Genomic DNA, 21,150 nt, shown 5'->3' on the forward strand with positions numbered 1-21,150 from the left:
CTGCTCGGAGGTGAGGAGGGCTCCGAGCCCAAGTGAGTTTTCTGTCAGTGTCCGCCTCCGGAGGGCAGCACCATGGCCAGGGCCTGGGCCAGGTGGAGCAATCGACCTAGAGAAGCGCTCCTGGCTTTCCGCCCGTCTGCCTGGGGAAAGGGTAGGGGAGAGAATGAGTGGCAAAGAATGCGCCTCGATTGACTGCCGGGAGCTGGGCTCCTCTGGGGGGCTAGTGAGCCTGGGAATGGGGACTCGGAGCTAGAAAACAGATATGAGCCAACACGACTCCCCATTTTACAGATGAGGGAAATGAGGTGAGGACGTGCCAAGCCACATGTGTATTAAGTAGCAGAGCCGAGATTCAAACCCAGCTCTCAGCTCGCAATCTAGTGTCCCAGAGAGCCAGAAGTTCCATTGCCCCAAGATGCCTTTCAAATTCCCAGGATTAACAGAGCTGGGAAGAAACCTCGGAGGCTGCCTGCCTGGCTCGTTCCCATTTTATAGAGAAGAAAATGAAGGCTCAAAGAGTATTAAGTGGTCCAGGTAAGATTGGAACCCAGATCCTCTGACCCCTAAGACAGGGAGCCTCACCCTGGGCCACACTGCCTACTTCAGGTTCACCCAGAGATCTGCTCCCTTTCCTCTGCTTTGGTGAGAGCTGGGATGCGTCTTCAAGAGGAGTCAATGAACCTGCCTTTGCCTTGACTGAGGGAGCTGCCGGCACTGGAAGGGACCTCAGGGACTCCCTGGACTAAGCTCTTCCCTGAAGCCAGAATTTCTCGAGTTCTGCCCCGCCTGCTGGTCATCCAGCCCTTGCTTGAGTCCCTCTAGGGAGGGGGCACCCGCCGCGCCAGTGTTTGGGAGTATTTTTGTGAAGAGCCTCAGGAGAAAGACCCCCCCCCAGCCCCCACCCTGCACCCTGGCGGGCCCTGGCAGGGTACAGAAACAACAGGAGGGAGGGAGAGCCACCAGCAGGCAAGTGGAGGCCCTGGGAGCGGATCCTGCGGTTAGGCCTTGGGAAACACTAAAGCAGTTCTCTGGGGAGCCCCTGGCCTGGCCTCTGGTTGCTCAGAACTCGTGGTCCGGCAGGCTTTGCCAGCGCTGGGGGTGGTCCTCCCTGCCCAGGCCGTGTGACCCTCGGGGGCTGCAGCAGCTGGTCCTCTCGTCTAAGACAATCCATGGGTGGGGCCACGACGACCTTTTAGACAGACTGCCTGACGCATGGTGGGGCTGGGGGGGGGGGGCTGTTTCTGAAAGGGAAGAGGCCTGCCCTGGGCTGCAGGAGGCGTGGGCTCTAGCCCTGGATCTGCCGCCGACCTGCTATGTGACCATGTTTGTGCCAGGCTCCCTGAGTTGCCTCTGTGGGCCTCTGGCCAGAACTTGGTTTCCATAGCTGTGCCCATGGGGAGTGGGAGCCTGCCTTGTCTCTGGGGCTGTGTGACTCTGCTTGTCCTGAACAATGTGGCTCTGTTTCAGTGGCCTCGTTTGGGGGGAGGGAAGGAAGATGAGGGGAGGGGGACCTGTACCAGCCTCTCTCTCTCCCCTCTCCTGGCTTGGGCCCTCCACAGCTCTGTGTGGGTCAAATCGCTCTCCCTCCCTCCCTCCCCCTTCCTCTCCTCTTCCCTCCTGTTTGGATGTGGCTCTGGCTTCCTAGCACGGGTTTTCTCTTTCTTTTTCCTTTCGGACTCCCCATATCTCTGCCTCTCCCTTCCTGCCATCTCACTGTCTCCCTCTGTGTCTCCCTCCTTCCCTCCCTCCCACCCCCTGTCTCTCTGCCCCCTCCCCCTTTCATTATTATCTGTTGTCTCGGGGGCTTTTTGCCTTTGGTTCTTTACCTTTCTCCATTTTTCTCTCCCTTTCTCTTTGCCTCTGTGTCTCTCCCTTTTCTTTCTGTCTCTGTGTCTCTCCCTTTTCTTTCTGTCTCTGTGTCTCTCCCTTTTCTTTCTGTCTCTGTGTCTCTCCCTTTTCTGTCTCTGTGTCTCTCCCTCTTCCTTTCTGTCTCTGTGTCTCTCCCTCTTCCTTTCTGTCTCTGTGTCTCCTTCTCTCTGTGTGTCTCTCCCCTCCGATCTGAGGCAAGGCTGGGCTTTGGCTCCCAGGCGGCAGGCTCTGCGCGCCTCGGTCTGCGCCACTGTCTCCCGGTGGGTGTACATTGCCCCAGAGGCACCGGGAACGCCGGGCGGGCCAGCCGGGAATGGGGCAGGGGTGTCTGTGGGGCCCTTCTCGGCCCGTGCCACGTGCCCGCACCTGGTCCCTCAGGAGCCCCGCCCGGCCCGAGCCCTCCCCGCCCTCCCTGGCACTGGGCATGCCCCGCTGCAGGGCTATATAAAGCCCGGGCGCCTCTAATCCCCGGCCATCGGTACCAAGCCCAGGGCAGCCCCGGCCAGCCCCGGCCAGCGAGCCGCGCCGCCCCCTGCTCACCCAGGTACCCCTGGCGCCCCTGCCTGCCCGGGACTGGCGAGGAGGGGAGAGGGTGGGAGCGCGGAGGGGGTAGGGGCTCGGCTGGAGCAAGGCAGGGCCCTGGGGGCTGGAGGTGGGGGGAGGCGAGGGAGCGGAAGGTCTGTCTTCCTGGGACCCCACGCCCTCCCCCCACCCGGAAAAGCCAGGTTAGGGTCCCTGTGAGGAGGCAGCCCCGCCCTCGCCCCTGGGGTCCTCCTACTCACCCACTCAGAGTAGGCGCTGAGGCTCCCTGAGGCAACTTGGCCTCCTGTGTGTGACCGCCAAGCAGGAACCCCAGAAGTCCAGAATCCCAGCCCAGTCACCACCTCCCCGGTTACAAGTGTTGTCTAAGCCCGGGGATGGGCTTAGCTCAGCCTTGAGAAATGCCCCGGAGGCTTTACCTGAGGGTGCCCCAGGACTGGGCAGCAGCCTGGCATCTGAGAGCCTTGTGCCAGCTCTCTGGCCCTGGGACAGGCGCCTGGGGGGAGAGGGCTGCCAGAGCTTGGGTCTGGGGGCTCCTGGGGGTCAGGGTCATGCGATGCCACCCCTGGGCCTCTGGCAGCCACCCACCCATGGTTATGCTGACCCTCGCTCCCAGCCACCCTGGCCCTGGCCCGAGTCACAGCCACCCTCTCCTCCCCGGCCCCTGGCCGCTCAGCTTTAGGCGCAGGAATGGCCCTGCTGGCTGCCTCCCGAGCAAGCAGTACACACTGGCAGCCCTCCCCCAGCCCCTCCTCTCCCGGCTCCGGCCAGCCCTGAGCCTTAGAGCCTTCAGAGCCCGGGCTGGGCACCGGGACTGGAATCCAGAGGTGTGAGTGTGTAAGTGAGTGTGTGAGTGTGCAAGTGTGTGAATGAATGAGTGTGTAAGTGTGTGAGTGTGTATGTGTGTAGGGACAAAGCTTGGGCACACTGGCTGGGGAAGGGGCTCGGCTCTCCTGGGGCTCCAGGGCTGCCCGCAGAGTGCTGAAATGTTCTCCTTCCTCTCCCTCAGCCACTTCATCTGCGAGATGGTGAGTTCCCTCTCCCTCTCCTCCCTCCTCTCTGGTCCTCCCTGGCCCCTCCCCCAGGCCCTGAAGGTGCTCCCGGGCTGAGTCCCCTCCCCTCCTCCAGAGCCCCGGAAATTCCATTTCCCGGAATCCAGAGTAAGGGAAGATCGGGGGAACTTCCGGGCCATCCCCCCCCCCTTAACCTCCTGACACTTGGAAGTGGGGCAGGGAGAGCACGATGTTCCCATTTGTCATGTGGAGCCCAGAGGAGGGTAGCCATGGGTGGCGAGGGAGCTGGGCGAGGAGGTGCTGTCTCCTGCCTCACAGAACCACAAGATTTCTGAGTGGGGAGAAGGGACCCAAGAGCCCAAGTCATCACTGAACAAGGATCCCCACAAATCCAGCCTTTGCTTGCAGACTTCCAGGGATGGGGAACTCACTACCTCAGGAGGCTGCCAACAGCCTCCATGGCTAGGAGTTTCCCCAGCTATCAAGGCTGCATTTGACTGTTGAACCCATTGCTTCTAGCCCTGACCAACACTCCTGACCCAGGGCTCTCAGCCCACTAGTCTGTAAGCAGGGGCCGTGCCTCACTCAGCGTGCCCAGTGGAGGGGGAAAGTGTTGGAAAGATCTTTTTCAGTCCCACCACACACTTCTTAGCTGAATGACCCTGGGCCAATCACGGTCCCTAGTGCCTCAGTTTCCCTCATTTGTAAAATGAAGGTAACAACACATCACCAGGCTAAATGAGATAGTTTAAGTGCTTTGCAGATTTTAAGTGGTCACGGGGGCGATGTCATCCCGGAGCTGCCCCTCCCCACAGGCAGTATCCAACCTCCTCATTTCCTAGAGGAAGGCACAGAGGCCCAGAGACTTGCAATGATTTGTGCTAGGCACAAGCTAGAGAGTGGCAGAGACACTCAGGTCGGTGGGAGATGGGAAGCCAGATTCAATGTTCTCCCCTGGGCTAGAACTTGCTAATGTAGGGGATTGCCTGATTGGGGGGGGAGGGGGGCTGGCAAATATTGGTGGGGGGTTGAGCCAAGGCCTTCCTGACCCCACTCCAGGCTTTTCACCACCCAAGCTTCCCCTCTGGGCTTGGTGTAAAATATTTCCCCAATATAATTTCTTTTTTCAATCTAGTAGGAAGGAGGTAGCTGGGTGGCTCAGTGGATTGAGAGCCAAGCCTAAAAACCAGAGGTCCTGGGTTCAAATTTGACCTCAGACACTGCCTAGCTGTGTGATCCTGGGCAAGTCACTTAACCCTCTTGCCCAGACCTTATTTCTCTTCTGCCTTGGAACCAATACGCAGTATTGATCCTAAGCTGGAAGGTCAGGGCAATGTTGGCAATGTTTTTGGCAGGATCTTCAGCCCTGTCCATCTTCCTTTGGGGGATGCCAACCATGGTCTTAGATACCTTGTTCTCACCTTCCCTTTTCCCTTGGGGGCACCCAACCCCTCTGGATGAAAGATGAAGACTCCTTTGTGCATCTTCTTGCACCCTCTCACCACCTATGTGTGTGGGCAAGATCCTTGCCCTCTCTGGGCCTCAGTTTCCTCATCTGCAAAATGATGAGGCTGGCTTCTATAATCTCAAAGGTCCCTTCCAGCCCTGGTTCTGACCCAGAAAGCCCTTTTGTGTGGCCCTCACCCCTAGCTCAGGCCCTGCACACAGTAGGTGCCTAATAAATGTTGGAAGGCTCAATCTCCCTACCTGGTCCCTGTTTCCTGGATCCCTCAAGGTCACCCTTCCCACAGCTGGCCAGGCCTCCCTTGGGGACCCTCGAAATCTGCCTGTCCCTTCCCCCTCCTGCCCAACCTGAATCTTTCCCCATGAAGCTTTCTTTAGACCAGCTGCACCCAGATCTGGCCCACCCTGTGGGCTCCAAGGACCCAGAGGAAGAAGGCGGTCAGCACGGGGGCCCAGAGCAGCCCCCGAGAGGACCCCTCCTGGGCTCTTGGCGCCAGGACGTGAACCTGAGCTGTAAGAGCTCCCCTGAAGACGGTGCTGCCCGGGCATGGACTACCTTCTACTACAACCTGCTGCAGAGCTGCTTGCAACAAGCAGGCCTGCCTGAGACTGTGGATCGCACCCTGGAGCCTCGTCCGGGTGAGCCTTCCAGGCGGGGGAGGGAGAGGGATGGCCACATGCCCGGGGCCCTTGGGGGGACCGCACAAGATGCAGAGAGCATGGCTGCCCGACGGGGCAGGGGAGTGCCCGCCGAGCCGGGTCTGGGGAGGCTGGTTCCGCCTCTGCCTCAGCCCTCCTCTCTCTGCCAGACGGGACTGGTGGGGGCATCGGAGGGAAAGAGACCTGGGTGCAAGGCGGGGTGGAGAGGGACAACTAGAGAGAATTCTCTTCTCTTCTCCCCAGGCTGCCCTGGGATGGAGGTGACCATGTGCCTTCTGGGCTCCCCAAGTTCCTTCTTCTCGGTACTGCTGGAGGGCGGGGCCCAGAGCCCAGGTAGGTGACCTTCAGGCTGGGCAGCCGCCGGTCTCGGGTCCCCACCCTCAGCCCTCTCCTCCCCTCCCCCCGCTCTCCACATGGCAGGGCTGACCTATGGAAAGGGCAGGCAGGAGTCCCAAAATACCCAAGCCAGGCAGCTGCTGGGCATTCCTGACCGGACAGCTGGGGATTCCTTCCCCGGGGGTGGGGGGGTGGAGACCAGGGAGGCCTTCCTGAAGGGGGCTCAGCTCTGCCAGCCAGTCAGTGAGCCCTAATTGAGCCCCTGCTCCACACCAGGCGCCATGCTAAGTGCTGGGGGTCTAATGAAAGGCAAAAACCCTTCCCTACCCCCCGGCTAGCAGAGGAGACATCGGGCAACCCGGAGATGGGCATGGGCGGGTGCGAGGGAGCCTTGGCAGCAGTGCCAGCCTTGTGACCCTGGAGAATCTGTCCAAGGGGTCTTTTCCCAGGCTGAGTGTATGGGAAGCCCTCGAGCCCTCCTCCCCAACATCCTTTCTCCCTCTCTTACTCCCAGGAAACCTGCTCCTGTGTCTGTCTCCATCCTGGCTGACCAAAGTGCCCATGGCTGGAAGACCAGGGGAGTCAACCCTGCTGGTCTCCAAGGCTGTGGCATTCCACCCAGGGGGCCTGACCTTCCTGGAAGAGTTTGCGCCCCCACGGCGGGTCACCTACTTCCTAGGGGAACTGGGCCCTCGGGCTGGTCGAGGCCGGGAGGTGGCCGAGCTGAGCAGGGATCTGGGCTGCCCCATGGGAAGCTCCGCAGAGCTAGCCCGCCTTCTGGAGGACCGGCTGCTCACCAGGCAGCTCCTGGCCCAGGGGGGCAAGGTGGCCGTGCCTGCCACTCTGGCCTTGACCTACAAGCCCCCCCAGCAGCTTCGGGGCCAGGCCAGGACCCAGAGCCTGCGCCGGGTGGAGCTCAGTGGCAAGGAGGGGCAGGAGGGGCTGGTGGAGGAGGAAGTGGAGACCTTTCTCCGACTTGGAGCCCTGGGAGATGCCCGCCAGGTACCAGGAACTCTGGGGATTGGGTGAGGAAGGAGAACCAGAGCTAGCCTGGGTGGGGGGCCGGGCAGGGGTGGGGACAGTTGGCTCTGCCCCCTAATTAGATGAGTGACCTTGGGCAAGTCAATGAAGCCACAAACTTTTTTTTTAAGTGCCTGCTGGGTGCTGGGCACACTGCTAAACACTGGGGAGAAGAGCACGGCCCCAGTCCTCGAGAGCAGCTCATAGTATAGGGAGACCTCAGGAACAAAGCTGGGGAGATCCAGGAGTAAGCCAGAGGTCCCCTGCAAGGAGGGAGGGGGCCTAGGGAAGACTCAGCCATTCTAGGCATGGGAGTAGGTCTGTGAAATGGCACTCAGACGTTGGCAGCCTCCGTTTCCTCACCTGTAAAATGAAGGGGCAGGTCTCCATGGCCTCAGGGGTCTTCCCCAGTCCTCTGCTCAGCCCTACGTGTGTCTGGGATTCAGGGATTTCAAATGATCCCAGAGAGCTGAGGGCCTGGAAGATGCCCAGATGGACGGGCACCTTCCTTGGTGGGGGGGCATCTTCCAGCAACCAGAAACTATTTTGATGGGCAGAGAGATGTAAGGAATTAGCACCAGGGAGCAATGATAATCATATGGGGAAAGCAGTATGGGGGAGTGGAGAAAATGCAGGACAGCAAGCCCTGAATTCAAGTCTTACTGCTTCCTTATCTGGAGGACATCGGGCAGGTCATAACCTTCCTATGCCTCAGTTGTCTCCTCTGTAAAATGGGGTTAACAACATATGCAGAGCCTACCTCCCGTAGTTATTGTGAAACTCAGGTAAGCTGACACATAATATGCTCTGGTGCAAAGAAAGAAAACAGATTGTGGAGTCCCAAGATCTGAGTTCAAATCCCAACTCTGCCACCTACATACATGTAGGACCTTGGACAAGTCACCTAACTTCTCTGAGATTGAGTTTCCTGATCTGTAAAAGTGAGGGGGTTGGGCTAGAAGACTTTGGAGGTCCTGGCTCTCAGTCTGCCATGTCAGTTGTTATGAGGACTTTGAGGCTTTTTGTTTTCCATGGGGGAGGAGGAGGTGTCCAGAGCTGTGAGTTCCTTTGGGGGAAGTAAAGCAGAGCAGCAGCTACCCTGTCGTGTATAATCTGAGAGCATGGCCAGGAGAACTGAGAAGGCTGCCAGGGCTCCCCTCCCTAATGCCCATCTACCTCCTCAGGTGGCCGTAAAGCCCGGGGGCTGGCGCTGGCACGGGAGCCACGCCATGAGCCTGCATCCCAGGTCAGAGCCGGGGGCTGTGGTACGAGCTGTGCTGGCCCTGCTGGAGAAGCTGGAGGAGGAGGAGAGCATCCTCGTGGAGGCTGTGTGTCCTCCAGCCCAGATCCTCCAGCCCGTGACCTCCGAGAGCCTCCCTTCCCAGCCAGGTAAGAGTCTCCTCCCCAGAGAGCCCTGGGCCTGGGCCTGGGCCCCAGCCCAGAATCTGGAGGCCCGGCAGGGCAGCTTGGCTCGCTCCGTGCTCCTTGCCTTCATTTTTTCTCATCGGCAGAGAGGATTTGTCTCAACACTGTGACCACCTGTGCTGTAGGAGCCTGAGTACTGGGTTCAAATCCCAACTCGGGCACTTACTAGCTGCTATGGTCATGGGCAAATCGCCATAGCCCTGAGTCTTTGTTTCATCACCTGCAAAATGGGCCTGACCTTTGCTTGAGAGCCAGCTCAGAGAATAGATGGAGAGCTAGCCTTGGAGTGAGAAAGACTAAGGGCCAGAACCTGCCGTGGGCACACACTAGCCAAGCAATTTGGGCCAATCATTTAGGGCCTCAGGCAGCTCTTAGTGAGGTGCCAATCTGCACTGGAGGAAGGAGAATCCACACTGGGAGTTCTATTTGCCAAAACAAAACTCGCAGGTTCAAAAAGGGAGGAAGGAAACAGTTGTCTCTCGGTGTCTGCTGCCGGATTCCTTATGCTTTTTCTTGTTTCTGCCAGAGCTGGCCATTCGGGTCTGTGCTGTCGTGTGCAGGACCCAGGGGGATCGGCCTCTGATGAGCCAGGTAAGGAAGGGGCTCCCCTTCTCTGTGCCCCTCCTGTGGGGGTCAGACTAGGGCTGCCTGCCCATTGCTGCCCAGAGGAAGGTCCCTCGGATAGAGCTGGGGGAGCGGGAAAAAGGTCCCGGGGCACCTAGTCTGGTCCATTTCTGGGATTGGTCAGTCCAAAAGCTCACCTGAACCCTTGGTGCTGGGAGGGGAGGGAGAAAGCACCCAGGGGCCTGTTCCCAGCTTCACCCCATGCAGGAAAATAACATGGAGGTCCAGAAGGAAGCTCACTCTGGCTGGCAGGCAGGCAGGCAGGAGGTATAGAAATGAGGGGCATGGAGTAACCTGGGCACTCGGTGAAGGAGACCTTGAGGCTGTCAGATCAATCCAGAAGGGTCTTCAGGGGCCATCGAGGCCAGCAAAGGCACTTGCCCACCATTATGCCAGTAATGAGCATGGGAGGCAGGATTTGAACCCAGTTCCTTGGCCTGAAACCCCTCCCCACCCCAAGCTGGGCCTCTTTGTACTCTCTCTGTCCAGAGGACCTCGCTTCATCTCAGCCCCTTACTAGTCCTGGAAGCACAGGGCAGCCAGGAGGACTGAGGAAAAGCATTTCAGGCAGAGGCTAGGCTTGGACCACAAAGGTTATGCCATCAGGCCCAATGAGGGCGCCCTCAGGGGAGACCTAGTAAAGCCCCCAGGAAAGGGGAAGTTGGGACCAACCTGAAAGGCCTTGAGGGAAGGACCTTCTCATTGGGCAGTAGGGAGCCAGTGAAGGTTTGTGAGGGCAGAAGAGCCACAGCCGGGACCCTCATCCTACTATGGACTCTTCAGTTCCGGATCCCAGGCAGATGGGGGGCCCTGGGAGGAGAGGGGCTGGCTGGGGAATGAGGAGAGGGCTGACGGAGCCCCTGGCCGGCCCCCAGATGGTGTGTAGAGTGGGCCGGCCGGAGCAGCCTCTGCCGCACCAGGCCGCCCTGCCTCAAAGCCTGGACACTGCTCTGGCCGCCTGTGGGCTGAGCGAGCCTGCCACAGTGGAAGCGCTGCAGCGCCGAGTGCAGGAAGCTGCGGAGGCAGCGCTGGACGCTGTGCTGGCGCTGGAGGCCACGCTGAGCCCGGAGCAGCGGGGCGGCTGCCAAGCACAGACCGATGTCCTAGGTGAGGGGGGGAGGGGATTGGAGGGGGTGCCGAGGCCCAGAGCTCCGGAGAGGGGCTCGCCGCCCACAAGATTTGGGGAAAATGGATGCTCCAGGCCCATCCCCGATCCCATTCCCGCTGAGCTCCTGGCTCCCAGGCAGCAACTTTGGGTAGATCCTGTGGCCCAGTCCCAGGGCTCCAGGCCTCGGACCCCAGGCACACACATTGGGGAAGGCCCAAGTGCGGTCTGTGGCCCCAACAGATCCCTAGATCTGGGCCTCTGGACCTCCCCGCAGCCCCCACGGTTGCCCTGGTTTCTTTTGCGCCCCGACCCGTGGAGCTGGGGAGAAGCTGACCCACATGGGCCCTGGTAGGACCTCCGGGGCTAGAGAGGAGGCGCTCCTGGGGGCCTCTCTGACCTCGGGCTCCTTCTCGGCCCCAGCAGGCGTGGACCTGGCGCTGACGCCCGTGGGCCCCGGAGGCTCGCTGAGCCCCGTGCTCCTGGAGCTCACCAGCAGCCTGTGCCTGGAGGCCTGCGGGCTCCTGGAGGGCCAGTGGGCCCGACGCGGCCAGCGCTGCCAGTGGGCGGCCGCGGGGCCCCTGGTGGAGACCATGCTGCGGCGCTCGGCGCGTCATCTCATGGAGGGGAGGCACCTGCTGGTGGTGGGCGCAGGTGGCTACAGCAAGAAGTTCGTGTGGGAAGCCGCCCGGGACTACGGGCTCAAGGTGAGGGGGCGGGGCTCACGCAGGCGCCGAGCCAATGGAAGGAGGGTCTGAACGTGGGGGCGGGGCCCGGGCCGCCCCCGCCAGGTAGAGCGCCAATGGAGGGCGTGGGGCGTGGCCCAGCCCGGTGGGGGCGGGAGCAAGACAGCGGGAACTGTCCACCCGGCCTCCCTTTTCGGGAGACATGTAGGGCCCTCGGCTTGGCGCTGCCCCAAGGGTGGCCGAGCCCTCGCACCCTCCCTCGTGTCCAGGCTGACGGGCTCATCCCAGACAGGGCCAAGAGGGTCTAAGGCCGCAGTCAGGCTGAATGCAGGCGGGCCTCCGCCTGGGCGGTCGGCTGCAGAAGGCAGTTCTTGACCCCAAACTGGTGGGCAGCTTAAGGGCACCTGCCGCACCCCCCCGCCCCGCCCCCAGCCCGGAAGTGCCGGAATACCGCCTGCTGGGCCAGCCTGAAGGAGCCTGTCTGAAGAGGAGGGAGACGAACAGGGGCTTCCCGGAGAGGCCAGACTGGAAGCGGCCTCAAAGGCGTCCGAAGCTGGAAGGCCTCCGGTGCTGGGGAGCTCACTGCTAGCACCCCGAGGCAGCCCCGTCTCCTCTTGGGCCCTCGGAGGCAAAGCGCCCTCCCTGCAGCTCCTCCCCATGGCTCCCAGTTGGGCACTGGGAGGCCCCGCAGTCCTTCCTCCTTACCCACCCGAGCCTTCTCTTCTCTTCTTGGTCCTCCAAACAATCCCTGTGTGTCCTGGCTTCCAGGAAGGAAAAAGGAGGGAAGGAAGTTAAGTGCCTACTATGTGCCGGGCACTCTGCTAAGTGCTTTACAAATATTAGCTCATTTGAGCCTCACCACAACCCAGGGAGGTAGGTGTGATTATTATCCCCATTTTACAGATGAGGAAACTGAGTCAAGCAGAAGTTAAGTAACTTGCCCAGGGTCACGCAGCTGAGGTTAGATGGAGCTCAGGTCTTCCTGACCCTCGGCCCAGGGCTTCCTGCGCCTAACAGGGAGGTACGGAACTCGAGGCTGAGGGCCCTGCCCTGTGGGCTGCTAAGCAGGGAAGGGCTGAAACCGGCCGGCTGGGCAGTGGCGACCACACTCTCCGTCCTCCGTCCTCACAGCTACACCTGGTGGAGTCGGATCCCAACCACTTTGCCTCTCAGCTGGTCCAGACGTTCATCCACTTCGACGTGACGGAGCACCGGAAGGACGAAGAGAATGCCCGCCACCTGGCAGAACTAGTTCGGGCCCGAGGCCTGCAGCTGGATGGCTGCCTCTCTTACTGGGACGACTGCCTGGTGCTGACAGCCTTGCTGTGCAAGGAGCTGGGCCTCCGCGGCTGCCCCCCAGCTGCCATGAGCCTGGCAAAGCAGAAGAGCCAGACGCAGTCTCACCTGCTCCAGTGCCGCAGCCCGCGCTGGCCCGCCCCTTCCCTCTACGCGGTCCCCTGCTGCCCGCTGGAGGCCCCCGATGACGTGGAGCGGGCGGCTCGCACGGTGCCCCTGCCCGGCGTCATGAAGCTGGAGTTCGGGGCAGGGGCCGTGGGCGTGCGCCTGGTAGAGGACGCCTCTCAGTGCCGGACACACTTCGCTAAGATCTCGCAGGACCTCCAGGGGGAGGCCGACCACCCGGGCATCGGGCTGGGCTGGGGCAATGCCATGCTGCTCATGGAGTTCGTGGCAGGCACGGAGCACGACGTGGACGTGGTCATCTTCTCGGGGAGGTTGCTGGGGGCCTTCGTGTCCGACAATGGCCCTACCCGCCTCCCGGGCTTCACCGAGACGGCGGCCTGCATGCCCACCGGGCTGGCGCCAGAGCGGGAAGCCCAGCTGATCCAGGCAGCCTACCAGTGCTGCCTGGGCTGCGGCCTGCTGGACGGCGTCTTCAACGTGGAGATGAAGCTGACAGCCTCCGGGCCTCGCCTGATTGAGATCAACCCCCGCATGGGCGGCTTCTACCTTCGGGACTGGATCCAGGAGCTCTACGGGGTGGACCTGCTGCTGGCGGCCGCCATGGTGGCCTGCGGCATCCCGCCCGCCCTGCCCGCCAAGCCCCGGGCCCGGGCCCACCTGGTGGGCGTCATGTGTGTGGTGTCCCAGCACCTTCAGGCGCTGAGCTCCACGGCCAGCCGGGAGGCGCTCCAGGCCCTGCACGAGCGCGGCCTCATCCGCCTCAACCTGCTGGAGGAGGAGCTGGTGCCCGGCGAGTACGAGGAGCCCTACTGCAGCATCGCCTGTGCCGGGGGCAGCCCCAGCGAGGCCAGGCAGCGCCTGCTCGGCCTCTGCCAGGGGCTGGGCATCGATGCCCCCAACTATCCAGTAGCTCATTTCTTGTCTCATTTCAAATAGCAGTGGGGGTGGGGGTGGGGAGGGTAGGACAAGGCCATCCTTAGCTTGGGAAGGAAGAGGGATGGGAACCTTGGCTGTCTGTCTTGTCCTGGGAAGGAGGGGCCTCTCCAGAGAGTCTGGCACCGGCTGGGCAGGAAAGGGACCAGACCCCTAGGGTCGGGTCTGGGAGGAAGAGGGCAGAGCTTCCCAGAGAGGCCGCGGGGATTGGGAAGGCAAAGGGGGCCTGGGATGGGGAACCAAGGCGGAGGGAGAGAATTCCTGCTGGTGCCCACCTAGCGTGGAGTGGATAAGTAGGCCGCTTGATGGCCAGGCCAACCCGGATCTTTGCCTTCTGGATGAGAACCTGGGAGGCCGTTTAGAGATCCACCTCGTAGCCCCATCCTATCCCATCCCTCCAGGCCTCCAGGCCCTTCCTTTCCTCCCTCTCCAACCCAGAGTCTTTTTTGGTGCCTGAGGGGCACCTCGACTTCCCCCAGGAAGAAAAGTCACCCTCTCAGCCCTGGGGCTGCCGCCCACCCCCTTCTTCCTTCCCTGCTGGCTCTGCCTCCCTCACAACCCCAAGGCCAGATCAGCTGTCCCTCTTCTCCTCCCCTCCTCCGGTCCTGCCCACTCTCTAAAACAGCCAGGACCCCGGCCAGGCCTCCACCTGGGCCCTGGGGGGGATGCCGGACGGGGAGCATCAGTCCCATCTGACGCTGCCCTCCTCTGGTAGAGACATTGTGGCAGAGGGGGCTGTGGAGGAGGGTCCCCATAGCTGCCCAACAGCTGGGAGGGCCGAAACTCAGAGACCCAGGCCTCCTTTCTCCTCTCCCTACCCAGGCCTCGGACCCTGCCCCAATAAGCCGGGTGCGGGGACCCTTGGGGGACCTGCCTGCTTCATCGGTCCTGGAACTGATAGCTAGAGCAGCCAACACAATAGCCCCTCCCTGGTCTGTGGGCCCTGGGTCCGGCCACCTTTTTATTAAAAGTCTTACTCTTAAGCCCAGTGTTAATGACTTGGCTGCCCCCTGGGGCCATCTCTGCTCCCACTTTATACCCAGTTATGGCTGCTGGGACCCAGAAACCCTGCAAGAGCCCACTCGGCTATTCTGAGAGTCCAAAGTCCTAGAGTGGAAGTGTCAGGCCCAAATCCGAGATCTTCAACACTGGCAAGAGCCCTCAATAACAAGCAACCTCCTCATTTTACACAGGGAAACTGAGGCTGACAGAGGGGAAGGGACTAGACCAAGGTCTCAGGCGGGTCACGGACAGATTAGTGTTTAAGACTCAGTAGGAACAACCTACCAGAGCATCTAATCCAAGCCCCTCATTTTACAAAAGAGGAAACTGAGGCCCAGAGAGGTATGCTGACTTGCCCACGGCCCAAACCAACTAGGGACATAGCTGGGACTCCTAGCTTGGGGCTCGATGACTAAGCTGCCTCTCTTCCCGGGCTGGTCCAAGCCCCAGCCACCCTGGGGAGCCCCGTTTGCTGCTCACCCTTCTAGTCCTGGGTTCACAGAAATATCTGAGCTGCCTCTTTAAGCAATCGTCTCCTCTGGCTTAAGTCTCCATGACGTCACCCTTTCCTTGGCAACGCTCCCAGCAGAGAAGTCACCAGGGGAGCCCACAAGGCAGCCGGGGGACCGGGTGGGTGACTGTGCCTGTGCCAGCAGCGGTTGGTTTGTTTTTCTTTTTATTCTCTTGCTAGAACACTGGGAGAAGAAGGCTTTGGAAATAAAGTTGCTGGGAAGGGCTCCCCAGTGTGGCCCTGATTCTTTCTCCAAGAGCACTTTGTTCTTCCGGGGTGGGGAGTGGGGAGGGCGAAGATTGCTTGGGGGAGTTTGGCCTGATCATGGGGGGGGGGGGGTAGAGGGGAGGTGTGCCATTCCATCTCTGGTCTTAGGATGACTTGTGGGAGGGGGCAGGGCTGACCCTGAGGCATCCTAGTACCAATCCCATTATCATATCCAAGAGCCATTTATTAAGCACCTACTATGTGCCCCAAATGCTAGAGATACAATTTGATAAAGAGGGACAGTCCCTGCCTTTAAGGAGCTTCCACTGTCTGTCAGAGGTAAGTTCGGTTAGTTGGCCCAGTGGATAGAGTACCAGGCTGGAGTCAGGAAGACTCATTTTCCCCGAGTTCAAATCTGGCCTCGGACACTTATTAGCTTGATAACTCTGGGCAAGTCACTTAACCTGTTTGCCTTTAAATAAATAAAAACCTGTAATGAGAAGAGACCCACAAAACGGGGCAAGAAAGGCTTCGTGTGTATGTCTGGAACTAGGGGGAGTTCCACACAAGGGAGCATCTTGTTCCTGTTGACACTAGGACCTTGGGCTCAGAAGAAGAAATTGAACCAGTCAGCAATGAATTCCCTAAGCAAAAAGCCCCAGAGCCAGATGGAGGCCCAAGTGAATTCTGCCACATATTTAAAGAACAATTCCTTCTAATTCCATAGAAACTACTTGATAAAATAGCCAGAAAGGAATCCTACCAACTTCTTTTTGTGGCACAAATAGAGTGTTGATTCTCAGACCAGAAAGAAAACTCTAGAGGCAGTGGATATAAAGCCAAGCCTAGAGAGGGGAGTCCTGGGTTCAAGTCACTTACCCTCCATTGCCTCATCCTTACAGTTCTTCTGCCTTAGAACCAATATTGATTCCAAGACAGAAGATAAGAAGGAAGGAAGGAGGGAGGGAGGGAGGAAGGGATGGAGGAATAAAGAAAGGAAGGAAGGTAAGATAATCAGAGAGAGAGGGAGGGAGGAAGGAATAAAATTATAGACCAATCTCCCTACTGAATATTGATGCAAAATGTTTATTTTTTATGTGAAAATTTTTAATTAATTAATTAATTTAGAATATTTTCCCATGATTTCATGATTCATGCTTTTTCCCTCCTTTCCCTCCCTCTCCCATAGCCAATGAGCAATTCCACTGAGTTTTACATGTGTCATTGATCAAGACCTATTTCTATATTATTAATATTTGCATTAGGGTGAGTCTATATCCCCAATCATATCCCCATTGCAAAAATTTTAAATAAAATACTAGCAAGGAGATTGCAGCAGTATATCACAAGAATCGTATACTATGACCAATGAGGTTTATGCCGGGAATGCAGGGATGGTTCAACATTAATAAAACCAAAGCATGATTAACCATATCAACAACAAAGCCAACAAAAACCATATGATGATCTCAATAGATGTAGAAAATATATATATATATATATTTTTTTTTTACAAAATACAACACCCATTCCTATTAAAAACACTAGAGAGGGGGCAGCTGGGTAGCTCAGTGGAGTGAGAGTCAGGCCTAGAGACAGGAGGTCCTGGGTTCAAACCCGGCCTCAGCCACTTCCCAGCTGTGTGACCCTGGGCAAGTCACTTGACCCCCATTGCCCACCCTTACCAATCTTCCACCTATGAGACAATACACCGAAGTACAAGGGTTTAAAAAAAACAACACTAGAGAATACTGGAATAAATAGAATATTCCTTAAAATGATAAGTAAAACCATCAGCTAGCATAATCTATAATGGGGATGTTAGAAGCCTTCCCAGTAAGACCAGGGGTAAAGCAAGGATGCTCATTATCACCAATATTATTCAATATTGTACTAGAAATGCTAGCTATGGAAATAAGAAAAGAGGAGGAAATTGAAGGAATTAGAACAGGAAATGAGGAAATAAAGCTCTTACTCTTTGCAGATGATATGATGGCATACTTAGAGTAGTTACTCCACCAAAAACTAATCAAAACAATGAACAACAAGCAAAGTTGCAGGATATAAAATAAACCCACACAAATCATCATCATTTCTCTATACTACCAATAAAGTTAACAGCAAGAGATTAAAAAAAAAAAAGAAACCGCATTTAAAGTAACCATAGGCAATATAAAATACCTGGGAGTCCTTGCTAAGACAAACCTAGGAAACATATGATCACAACTGCAATACATTTTTCACACAAATAAAGGGAGATCTAAACAACTAGAAAAATTTAGGGTTAGGGTCATTGCTCATGGATAGGCTGAACCAATATAATAAAAATGACAGTCCTAACTAATTTTCCTTTTCAGTGTCATACCAAACTACTCAAAAATTATTTCATAGAACTAGAAAAAATAATTTGAAAAATTCATCTGGAAGAACAGAAGGCCAAGAATATCAAGGGAATGAATGAAAAAATATGAAGGAAGGTGCACCACATCTCAATCTGTATTATAAAGTAGCAACCATGAAAAGAATCTTTACTGGCTAAGAAATAGAGTAGTGAATGGATGGAATAGATAAGGCAATCAACACACAGTAGTTAACAACCCTAGTAACCTAGTGTTTGACAAACCCAAAGATCCTAGCTTTTACTAGAAGAATTCAGTAGTCCACAAAAATTGCTGGGAAAACTGGAAGAAACTGAGCCCAGACTAATACCTCATGCTGTATATCAAGATAAAGTCAAAACAGACACATGATTTAAAAATAAAGGGTGATACCATAAACGAATTAGAGGGACATAGAATAGGTTGCCTGTCAGATCTATGAATAAGAGAAGAATTTATGTTCAAGTAAGACCAAGAACATGATGAGATATAAAATATAGAATTTTGACTCCATTAAATTAAAAAGGGGTTTGCACAAACAAAACCAAAACAACAAGATGGAAGGGAAACAATACACTGGAGGTGGGGGTGGGGGTGGGGGGATTTATAGGTGAGGAGGGTCTCAAAACTATATAGAGAACTGACTCAAATTTATAAGAATACAAGGCATCCCCTAATTGGCAAGTGTTCAAAGGCTATGAACAGACAGTTTCTATATGAAGAAATTAAAACTATCTTTAGTCATATGAAGAAATGCTCCAAATCACTATTAATTAGAGAAATGCAAATTGAAATAACTCTGATGTACCATCTCACACCTATCAGACTGGCTAATATGACAAAAAAAAAGGTCAGTGTCAGAGGTGTGGGAAAATTGGGACACTAATACACTGTTGGTGGAACTGTGAACTGATACCACCATTCTGAAGAGCAATTCGGAACCATGCAAAAAGGGTCACCAAACATACATACCTTTTGACCCAACAAAACCACTACTAGGTCTACATTCCAAAGAGATCAGATAGGGGAAAGGATCTACTCCAGTGATGGGCAACCTTGTGAGCTTGGTGTGTCAAAATTTGCCAAAAAACCGAGCATCACTAGGTTGGTGTGTCACTTTGAGAAAAAAAACCCACACATAATTTTATGATATTTACAGTTTAAATAACAAAAATGTATAATTGTAATATATAACTGTATTTAATAAACCAAAACTAATTATTTAACTTACCTGCTTAGTGACAAGTTGTTTTGGCCTACAGACCTCCGGCACAGAGTGTCTACACTACACTACAGCAAATGTTTCATCCTTGGCATGTGGCCCCATACTTCTCTGTATGCAGCTGCATGTCATTGAAAATGGCTACGTGTGTCAGTGCTGACACGTGTGTCATAGGTTTGCCATCAGGGTACTAGTACAAAAATTTTCTAGCAGCTCTTTTTGTGGTGGCAAAGAATTGGAAACTGAGGTGGTGTCCATCAATTGGGGAATGGCTGAACGAGTTGTGATATATGACTGTGATGAAATATGATTGTGCCACGAGAAATGATAAACAGGACAATAACAAAAAGTCTAGAAAGACATGCAAAGTGAAGTGATCAGAACCTGGGCAACACTACAGAGAAGCAGCAATAAAGTACAATGATCAAATGTGAATGACTTACCTATTCTCAGCAATGCAAGGATCCAGGACAACTTGAAGGGACTTAAGGCAGAAAAGGACAGACTGAGTCTGAATGCAGATTGAAGTGTGCTATTCTTCACTTTCTTCCCTTTCTCTAGAGTAAGCAATGTGTGTCTTGTTTCACAATGAATGGGATAAAACCTATGTCTTTCTCTTAAGAGTTGCTAAGAATCTAGAATCAGGGGTTCCCAAATTTTTTGGCCTGCCGCCCCCTTTCCAGAAAAATTACTTAACTCCCTGGAAATTAATTTTTTTTTAATTTTAATAGCAATTAATAGGAAAGATAAATGCAGCTGTGGCCATCACCACCTCCCTGGATCGCTGCAGCACCCACCAGGGGGCAGTGGCACCCACTTTGGGAATCACTGATCTAGATAAATGTTAGTACTTTCCCTTCTGTAAGAAGGGAAATTATATATATATTTATTCATTCATTCATTCATTTGTTTGTTTATTCATTCATTCATTCATTCATTTATTTATTCATTCATTCATTCATTTGTTTATTTATTTATTTATTTATTTATTTTATGGTGTGGTCGCCAGGAATCAATCAGATCTAGATTGATTCCATAATTAAAATAGACCCAAGTCAGGATGGCTTTTATGGTAGTTTATTTACAATTAGGAAGGTTGAAGGTAGGGAAAGAGAGAGAGAAAAACTGGTCCGGATCAGCAGAGGTCTGGACGGGGTGAGAGTTAAGAGATGAATTGAACCAGGCTACTAGCCACAAGGCCAGAGAGGCAAAGAAGCCTCCTTGAGGCAGAGACTCTGGAAACGCCAAGGCAGGCCCAAGGAAGTCAGCCTAACTTGCCCACATGACAATCCAGAGGGGAAGCCGCCTGAGGTCTCGGCCGAGATCCTCCAGCACCAAGTTCAAAGCGGGAACTGCTCTCAACAGGAAGTTACCATCCTATTTGAAGGAGGGCAGCTTTCCTCACTTCCTGGAGGTCCGCCTCTCCCTTGTTCTTGATTTGTTACTTAATGTCACGTGTGGGTAACTCATCTCCCTCCCCACTCCGGGAGGTGGGGATGACGTTATCTCTGGTGGCTGGAGTTTAACTATGAATGGGGGTGAGCTAATTCCACTCACACACTTCCTTCTAGAACACGCCCCCCCCCCCCAGGGGTGAAGTAACTCACAATCTAGCAAATCTTGTCATCTTGTAATCTACAACCCGGTGATTTACTCGTCCTTTAACTAGATGTCAAACTCACTTATCTTGCACAACCCAGTAATTCACTTATCTTTGAAAGATGTCAAAGATGGTGACATCTGAGTGGAACAAAAGGGGGGGGAGGGGGGAGGAGTTTCTTTGATCAGCACCCCATAAAGCCATAAATCTTTGGATTCAATGCTTTGAGGCATAAGAAGCCGGGGAATGGCCTTTTCTTGTGAAAGAATAAACTGCCGTCTTCTACTTTGGCTTCGGGGCTCCGGGTTTGGGACCTTCTTTCCGTGGTGGGCTCCACTGTTGGTGACGCAGGCCCACGCCGTCCCACGCAATAACGTGATCATCATAGAAATAGGCGTTCTATGATAATCTGTGTCCAATCTGAATCCTATTACTTGCTTTCTTGGGGAGGGGGGAGAAGTGTGAGAGAGAGAAATTGAACAGACACATAATCTGGAAAAGAATTACAATGAAAAAAGGAAAGAAAAGGAAGTGGCTAGAACAGGAGCGGAAGGAGCCCAGGTTCTGCCCTTTCCAAAGGAAGGCATTAGAAGACGGCACTATCCCCCCTCCAGAGAGCCCTCCAGGCAGAGGAGGCTGCTGGAGGAGGTCAGCCAAAGCTGGAGTTAGCAGCCTGTGGATAAGATTAGAGATGATGAGATTAATTTGGGAGGGGCGGCCTGGGTCAGCCCCACCCAGAGCTTAGTTTAAGCCCCACCCACTCGTCTAGATTCTAGCCAGAGCCTCCCAATTGCTCTTCCCGTCTTAAGCCTGGTAATTGTATTTGATGCCCACCTCTGCTTCCCTCAGTTTGAGTCTCTACCTGTTAGAATGGAAACTCCCTGGAGGCAGCCAAGGTTCCATTTTTGACTTTCTAGTCCCCGTAGCCCCAGCCACTTCTTGGGCCAGAGAGGAGGTGTTTGTGAACTGCCTGGGAGAGATGCCTTGTAGGCCAGTCAGCTCACTGGAAACTGATGGCTCTCCAGCACGCTGGCATGAAGTGGCAAAGGAGTCTAGTCTGTAAATGTAATGCTGCCTCCCTTTTACTGTATTTTTACATTTCTTTTGTTAAACATCCCCCAATTACATTTTAT

The 21,150-nt window shown here is 55.2% G+C and overlaps 1 protein-coding gene across 1 annotated transcript; it reads left to right on the plus strand.

The window, feature by feature from the left end:
* The first annotated feature begins 3,099 nt into the window (after nt 1-3,099).
* CARNS1 (carnosine synthase 1) lies at nt 3,100-13,100 on the plus strand. Its single transcript, XM_044681443.1, is given in 10 exon segments — nt 3,100-3,254; nt 3,419-3,437; nt 5,255-5,525; nt 5,790-5,879; nt 6,397-6,884; nt 8,087-8,291; nt 8,854-8,918; nt 9,827-10,058; nt 10,483-10,763; nt 11,874-13,100. Coding segments are annotated over 10 exon segments (3,033 nt in total).
* The last annotated feature ends 8,050 nt before the right edge of the window (nt 13,101-21,150 follow it).

The sequence above is a fragment of the Gracilinanus agilis genome, chromosome 6 (genome assembly GCF_016433145.1).
Source record: "Gracilinanus agilis isolate LMUSP501 chromosome 6, AgileGrace, whole genome shotgun sequence".
In the NCBI taxonomy this organism is placed as follows: Eukaryota; Metazoa; Chordata; class Mammalia; order Didelphimorphia; family Didelphidae; genus Gracilinanus; species Gracilinanus agilis.